This window comes from Halictus rubicundus, chromosome 18, assembly GCF_050948215.1.
Source record: "Halictus rubicundus isolate RS-2024b chromosome 18, iyHalRubi1_principal, whole genome shotgun sequence".
Classification (NCBI taxonomy): Eukaryota; Metazoa; Arthropoda; class Insecta; order Hymenoptera; family Halictidae; genus Halictus; species Halictus rubicundus.
In genome coordinates, this window is record NC_135166.1 from 9,176,417 (window position 1) to 9,184,734 (window position 8,318).

At 50.3% G+C, this 8,318-nt stretch overlaps 1 protein-coding gene across 1 annotated transcript; it reads right to left on the minus strand.

The window, feature by feature from the left end:
- Positions 1 to 1,123: 1,123 nt before the first annotated feature.
- On the minus strand, positions 1,124 to 6,556 carry LOC143362885 (uncharacterized). The gene is made up of 8 exons (XM_076803385.1): positions 6,218 to 6,556; positions 5,734 to 5,770; positions 5,673 to 5,683; positions 3,260 to 3,356; positions 2,747 to 3,201; positions 2,295 to 2,668; positions 2,019 to 2,168; positions 1,124 to 1,619 (listed from the first exon to the last, which is right to left on the minus strand). The coding sequence occupies exons 1-8, from the start codon at positions 6,554 to 6,556 to the stop codon at positions 1,124 to 1,126; spliced, it is 1,959 nt and encodes a 652-aa protein (XP_076659500.1).
- Positions 6,557 to 8,318: the final 1,762 nt, after the last annotated feature.

Sequence of the window (8,318 nt, forward strand, 5' to 3'; positions counted from 1 at the left end):
CCCTCTGGAACGTTCTATGCGCGTAAACATTTCCGGTTTGGCATTCGCGACGGTTCCAGAAGAATCGAGAAGGAATTCGGCCAATTGCGCTCGCACATCGATACGCACGCAATTTCCGCGAGCCGCGTATTGGCCGGTATATCGCTCGCATCGCGATGCCTGTTTGGTGGGATCGCGTGTTTGGCCGGATCGCGCGGTGTCGCGAAGGCAACATGGCGTTCGCGCGCCAATCTCGAACATACCGCCCGCCTCGACTTGTCGAAGTTTAACGCGTACCGAATTCGACTGCTTGTTTCGCGGTGAAGTGAACGCAGGCGCGAGTGCTGTGAAATTTTGTGGTGAATTGGATACGTTGAAGTGGAAAACGAAAATCACGACTCGAAAACTAACCTGTGTAGAGGGCAAAGTCGCGGAATGGCGTGAATGAACTGCGCCGGCGCTGCTCATTGACACATCGGATCACGTACTACGCAGTAGTACTACGCGTGACGAGCATGCTCGTGAGTGACTTGTATCGACGCGTTCATTGTTATCGCGCGTCGATCGGGAGAACAATTAATTTCGCGACTGGTCTTACGAGTTCGGTGGTTGCGGTGACCAGCTTCCCGACTCGTACTTTTCCGTCGGGCCCCGGGTGTGTCTCCGTTACGCGTGCGAGCGGCCACTGCGAGGGAGGTGTTGTGTTGCCGACGACGATGCAAAGGCAGCCCGGCACCAGATCTTCCTTCGGACGACGCCATCTTGATCGCGTGGTGAGGCCTTGGAGATATTCCGTCTGCCATCGTGTCCAGAACTCATCCCGCATTTTTGTTAGCAGTTGCCAACGAGTGAGCCGGTTTGTGTTCGTGTCCAGCAGCGATGGTTCGGGAAGTGCGTTCAACGCCGAGCCGATGAGGAAGTGCCCAGGTGTCAGTGCCGTCAGATCGGCTGGATCGTCGGACAGCGCTGCTAGTGGCCTTGAGTTGAGGCATGCCTCCACCTAGGTGAGTAGAGTGGTTAATTCCTCAAATGTGAGTTTTGTCTCACCAATTGTTCGTCGGAGGTGCTGTTTGGTGGATTTCCCATAATCCGCATAAGTGAGGTGCAGCAGGTGGATTAAAATGCCACTGTGTCCGCAGGTCGCTCAACGTGGTCCGGAGGATGCGGTTTGCTGGCTACTAGCTGAGAAGGGGCGACGCAGTTCTCGATCGGCTCCCAGGAAGTTCGTGCCGCAATCACTGTATAGGTGAGCGCAGATGCCTGGGCGGGACACGAACCGGCGGAATGCTGCCAGGAACGCCTCTGCCGTGTAGTTGGACACGGCTTCAAGATGCACTGCCTTCGTCACCATGCACACGAAGACAGCAAGGAATCCCTTATGCGCCTTGTGCCCGCGCCCGGAGGTGGTCCGCAGCCAGATGGGTTCAGTGTAGTCGACTCCGGTGGACAGGAATGGGCGAGCCGGCGTGACACGATGTTCCGGTAACTGTCCCATCAGCTGGCTTGCAGGGTCCGCCCGCCATCGCACGCACGTAACGCATCTATGGATGATGGCCTTGACGGTGGACCGCTCCTTCGGAATCCAGAACCGCTGTCGAACTGTTCCCAAGGTAGCCTGGACACCCCCGTGCAGTGTGGACCTGTGAATCGAGGCAACGTACAAATGTGTGAGTTGTGATTGTGGCGGAAGTATAATTGGGTGCGCCTCGTCCGGATTTAACTGAGCTTGGCTCAATCTGCCTCCAACTCTCAGAAGGCCGTTGCTGTCTCTTGGCTGGTACACACTGTCCCTTGCTTATTGCTTCCAATTCTATCTTGTAGGCGCCTCGCTGCACTCGACGGATATACTGACGGATATACGACGGACCCCTCTCTGCTTCGTTGAGCTCGGCGACGCTCAGAACTGAAAGCTGCTTCTTCGGGAGTGAGTTGGCGCGAGGAGAAGCAGTTGATGGAGTGCCCTGGCGTTTCAAGTGCCATCGCCGACACTATACGGTTACGCGCAGCAGTCTGGGATAGGAAGAAAACCGCAGCAGCACATCGTTGTCTTCGATGGTTTCCTTTCCTTGGACGACTGGTGCGAGACGTGCCCTCTGGCTTCTGGCAGCTCTTTCAGTTTTGTGTGCCCAGATGGAGAGAAGTTGGCATCCTGTCGGAGGAACTTGGGCCCATTCCACCACAGATCCCAGCTGATAAGTTGCGACGGAGAAAGTCCTCGAGATGCGCAGTCGGCAGGATTGTCAGCGCCTGCCACGTGGTTCTACTGAGCTTCCGGGACTTTTCGTTGGATATCTGCAACTCGGTTGGCCACATACGTTTTCCACCTGGACGGAGGCGCTTGGATCCACCCCAGTGCCACAGTGGAGTCTGACCATAAGTGAAGTGCGGCGTTCTCGAGTTCTAGTGTTGTGCTGGTGCGTTGTGCTAGACGGGCAAGAAGGTGTGCAGCGCACAGTTTCAGCCGGGGTTGCAGCGGGGCCACCTTACTCTTCGCTGTGACCAGGGTGACGCTGCACTGCCCATCTGCATCCTGACTCCGCAAAGAAATGACTGCTCTGTATGCCTGTTCCGATGCATCTGCGAAGCCGTGGTACTCCCTTCGTCTCTGCTGAGAGTGACGGAACAGCGGTCGAGGAACTCTTACTTCCGCAAGATGTGTCAGCTCGGAACAGAAGTTCCTCCAGTCGTTCTAGAGTGGTGGGGGAAGTGGATCATCCCATCCCAATGCCAACAACCATGTAGACTGGATGGTAATTTTGGCTCGGACCACCACCGGCGTGAGCCATCCCAATGGATCGAAGAGCTGCGCTGCCCTGGACACGATGCCTCGCTTCGTGTATCGTTGAACCTGCGCTTCAGCAATGGTGAACCTGAAGCAGTCCGACTGCGGAGACCACTGCAGGCCTGGTGTGGAGTGAGTGGTGTCAGTCCATGTTTTTAGTTGCCCTTGAATGTCACTGGGCTGAGAAGACAGGGCTGTGGTGTCTCGGCCTGGTTGTGGCATGCCGTCGTGCAGCTCGGGTGCGTTGGAGGCCCACTTCTGCAGCGGGAAGCCGCCCGCCTTGCACAGCTGTTGAAGTTGGTGCGCTGCTTCCTTCAAGGCGGGAATGGAGTCGGAGCCCGTCAAAATGTCATCGATGTATGAGTCGTGTCGTAGTGCCTGGGCTCCGACCGGATACTTGCTGCCTTTGGCCTCGGCCAATTGGTGCAGCGTCCTGACCGCTAGGTATGGGGCACACGATCAACCGTAAGTGACCGTGTTTAGTTTGAACTCACTCACATGATGGTTTTCTGTTTCCTCCACAGAATCCGTTGCTGGTCGCGGTCCTCTGGATGCACCAGTATCTATCGATACATTTTGGTGACATCTGCTGTGACTACGAAGAGGTGTTAGTAGGTAGTATAGGCGGGTTCTAACTCGATAGGCGAGGGGGGTCATTCTCTTGCGGGGCGATGGGACGGATCGCCCGGCCGCCGCCGAGGTATCACCTTGCGGTTTTTGTTACCAGGATGGCGTTTCTTATCGCTGCATCGGGATTTTGGATTTCTGCTGAAGTAGCTCATTATCGTTGAAGTCGTATTCTACAATGTGATTTGGCCTTGAAGGTTGCGATATATTTCGCGGGAGATAGAGAGAGAGGTTGTTTCTCTCTCTGTCGCTCTTGCGCCTTCTTGCCGCGCGACCATTTATTCGCTCTTGCTGCGCGGCTATTTTTTATCATATTTCGCGGGAGAGAGAGAGAAGTTGTTTCTCTCTCGCTCTTGCATCTTCTTGCCGCGCGGCCATTTATTCGCTCTTGCCGCGCAACCATTTATTCGCTCTTGCCGCGCGGCCATTTTTTTATTATATTTCGCGGGAGAAGGCTGTTTCTCTCTCGCTCTCGCGGTTTCATGTCGCGAGATCGCTGCATTTTGGCAAGACGGTGTCTTTTCTCATAGAACCGTTTACTTTTGGCAGTTGCGATCGCGTCAACGGTTTTTTCATTACTACACCTCGTATTCGTGAAATATGAATTCCCTTGGGCGAGTTGGCATGCAGTTTTTCATTATCGCGTCTACATCTCGTATTCATTATCACGTTAAAGGTTTTTTCATTCCACATCCTTCGATAAATTTGATCGCTCGAGACGCGTTTAAATAGGAGGCGGTTCGTCGAAACCGTTGACGCGAAATAAGATTTGTCTTGGACGAGTCGCCATGCAGTTTGCAGCAGTTCATCCTCGCGATACGATGGTTATTTGAATGGTAAGTTTTTGGTGAAATAAATTTATTTGAATATAAAGTTTTACATGCACATAAGATTTAAAACTAAAAATGTTTTTTTCAGATTGCTGGTATCAACATTTTTCTACCGCAGACTGGCGACCGATAGCAAAGTGTTCGCCGTGCTCGCTTTTATGTATTACAAATAAATAAATAAATATGTATTGCTAATTGTGTGTATTGGTGTACTGTATTGGTAACAAATTACAGGTACAGGTATTATTCGCTCGGCGAGAGTTGGCACGAGAAACTCGTAGGTACCACGTGGTGCTCAACGAAGACAGCAAACGAGCGTATTGAGTGTGACTGCAACAGAGCGATGTCGCGTGGCGACGCAACGCTGAGCTCAGAACATTGGCGTAATTCTATTGTGCGTGCACGGAAAACAGTTCCATGGAAACCTATTTTCCTTGCACGCACTGCAGGGATCCATCAACCCACGCTTGAAATTTATGACTTTTTTATTAAATTTAAGACTCCAGTCTTCACGGTTAGTGAGAATCAGAGAATATCGTGTGCCCCCCATAGTTTACGCGGATCCTACTTATTTACGCCTATGTCGACCGTCCCCGCCGGGAGTAAAGCGTAAGAGTGGGATCCGCAGCTTTGCGTCAAGAGTGGGGACTCGCCGTTCCCCCTGCACCCCACTGACGAAATTCTGTGCCAACTCTCGCCGAGCGTACAATACAGGTACTGGTACGGTAGAGGTACGGTACTCTCTCAAAGCTGATCGACGTGTTCGCGAATTAATTTTTAATTCTGTCCTGTAAGTTTATTCTAAATTCGCTAGCCGATCGCCGACGACGTTGTCCGCCACGTCTTTTATTTTCTGCTTCAAGGTTTCCCCCGTCATTTTGCGATGCATCCAAATTGTCGATTTTCGCATTGATCTCGCCGATTGTTCCGTCGCAACAGAACTGTTGTCTTAAGCATGAATCGTTTCTTCATGCTATCGATAAACGAAAGGGTCTTACAGAGGGTCTTTGTTCGTATCTCTTTTTATTTCAAAACATTCGTGACTTAGAGACGTAACCTAATAGCAACTTTGGCCCCTCATAATCTCGAAGCTGTTTACAATCGGACCGACCTAACGATGTTTGTATACACAAGACGGGTCTGAAGAACCTCCGCGTTCTTTAGATACGGCCCAAGGATGTATATCCTTCGCTCGCGGCCACTAAGTACGGTCAGGCCATAAATTCATGACACGGTTCAAGGGTCTATGACAATCGACCTTTCGACAGCGTCGAATTACCGAAACGCTTGGTTTTTCCCAAGTTATGCATCGCCCCACTCTTCCTTCCAACCAGGCCTCCGCCAGAGCCTGTGGAAGGGAGTTTGAACAATTAAGGGCATGCTGATTGGAAAATGCAAGTTTTCCTTAACCAATCCGGAGTTCTTCCTTTGTCATCGCAACGAGCGACACATACCTCTCCTACACCTAAGGCCAACCTCTCAGCCACGAGGAGCCTATGACCACCTAAGGCCAACCTCTCAGCCATGGGGAGCCTATGACCTCGAGTTGATTCTGAAAGTCGTCGAGCTTCAAATACAGTTCATACACGATCTTTGGACTAGCAACACTAATCAGGTCTCAACCGAACCTTACAACTTCGCGTTGAGTCTGGAAGTCGAGCTTGCATACAGTTCATACAAGATCTTTGAACCCGTGACACTTTACAGTCAATTATACCGAGCGTCGAATCGCCTTGCACCATAATCGGCAAGGCGACTACAATACGGATCACACGGATCCGCGCGCGTCTAAGGCAGGACCTGTCGGAATAGCCTTACTGACGAGTCCTCCGACAGGTTCGGGACGAAACGCGATTCCTTTTCTGTTCCAATCCAGTCTTCCGTCTCCGTTGAAATAGTTGCCCAATATTAAGTTGGCGGGCAACAAACGCGAAAGTACGTCGCGAACACCGATAATGGAATCGTATAATCTCATATTCGTGTTAACATCGTGCCGAACATCATGTATCTTAGTCTCTATTTCAGACTTTAACGTCTCTTCGGCGGTTTTCAGCTCTTCCGTCAGTTTTCCAAGGGTCTCGGACTTTAGACTCGCGTTGAGCGTATCCACGTATACTTTGCTATTCGCATGGTCGTTCGCCGGAGATTCCGCCACGCGTCCGATCCACGCGCCCTTCTTCTTATTTAATTCTTGTCCACATTTTTTCGCGATTGCAGGTGTTTCCTTGATACTCGGGAGCGCATCATCATTTGATTCTGTAGTAGTATTTTGTACTAGCTGTTTCAACGGTTCGACGATCGGTCGTAAAGTCGTTTGCAAATTCGTCTCAGTCGCCATTTTTCCAAGTTTCAACGCTCGATGCTTGTTACGTATAATATCCCCGATCTTTGCTATTTCTTTCGCGATCGAAGCTCCTCGCTTCTCGTTCCCACCATCCTTCGAATGACGACGACGAGGACGAGGACGAGGACGAGGGCGACGAGGACATATCGTTACCCAGAGATAGAGATTTACAATCGCCACACGATACAACTTTCTCGACTCTTACCGAGCAACTGCGAGCGTTACAGTACAACAAACTCATTAAATCCGCGTCTGTAGCGACCGCCGTTTACAGGACTGTCCTTATCTACTACGAGAAATCCGTACTTCCTTCGCCAGTAATTCGCGCACAACGCGCAGAACGTTTCAAATGACACATCGGTGTTTACGTGATCCCGATGAACGTGACGCAAGTTCGTGACATCTTGTTTGAACAGAATCAACAAATTGGCGATGCCGCGAATCAAATGTTTAGGTATTCTCGCGTACGACTAACCCAAGTAGAAGCAATCGACGCGAGAATGTCTACCCATCGCGAAATACTCTCTCATTATATCCTGTTCGTCGCACGCCACGTCGTCGAAGATGAATATCGAATCGGGCAGCGCCTCCGCGGGAGGGATTACATCGGCGTTGTCGCCGAAAGCGAAGAAGCCAACGTCCTCCACCACGGATGAGAACAGTTTATCCAAGTATCGACACTTTGGCTGACTCAACGATTTCGAGTACACGTAAACATTCGCCAATCGTAGTCCGTTTGCGCTCTCCAGCAGGCTGATCGTAACGTTCGTTTTACCGTATCATGACGGACCGCTTATCACGCATCGTACGTCGCGGGGTAACAACGAGCCGTGTTTCCGCATCGTCTCGTTGGCAAGCTCGCCGCGACACGTTGGAGCAACACGAATATTCAAAGATTGTCTCACGAAACGCATACTCTAATTACTTTGATTGAGGGGAGGGGCGCGTAATATTTATAGGAGAGCTCGGACGTCTTCGATATCAGTCGTTACTCGTGTTCCCCTTCCTCCCTCCGAAAAAATCTAGTTTTAGAGGTAGGGTTGAAAAATAGTCTATGCCTGCGAAACGTCGCCCGTGTACTACTGCGGGCAAGGGACTCTTCAACAGAGCTGTAGACGCGTTGCCGATCGAATTGCACATCCCCGGTTACACTGTCCAACAAAATTAAACTTTTTTCGAGTTTTGCAATACCTGTTGGGTGATTCTTATACACTTTGTCATCCTAAAACCGAATCTGAAAGTAGAATTGCTCCATCACGCAACGTTTTCGAAAAATTTTGGTTTTTGTAAAAATGCCCGATTTTGATACGAAACGACGTGTTACGCAAAAACTAAATACGCGAGAAAGTTCAAATTTGAGTCAAGAGATAGAAGGGACTCTCCTCTACATATTCATATAGTCAATTATATTTGTATGTACTTCCTAATAGTTGTAAATGGTTGTTAAAGTTTGAAAATGTGCCGACGCGGGTACTTTGTACGCTCTATTTTTGTATTTATGTGAAAAATCCTTTATCTAGCAGGAATTTACTATACAGGAATGCATTCTACAGACATTTCTGGTAAAGAAACATTCACGAAAAGTATTTGGTTCCCTTAATGTACGAGAACGATCAGAAAATGTTAATTGACAGAGTGTGCGCGACGCGTTCGCGCCAGACGGCCATTGCAGCCTTTTCGCGACTCGCCAGGGCCGTCGCTATGCGTAGTCGACGTTGGTACCACTCAAGTATGTCTTTGCTTACTATGCTTAATT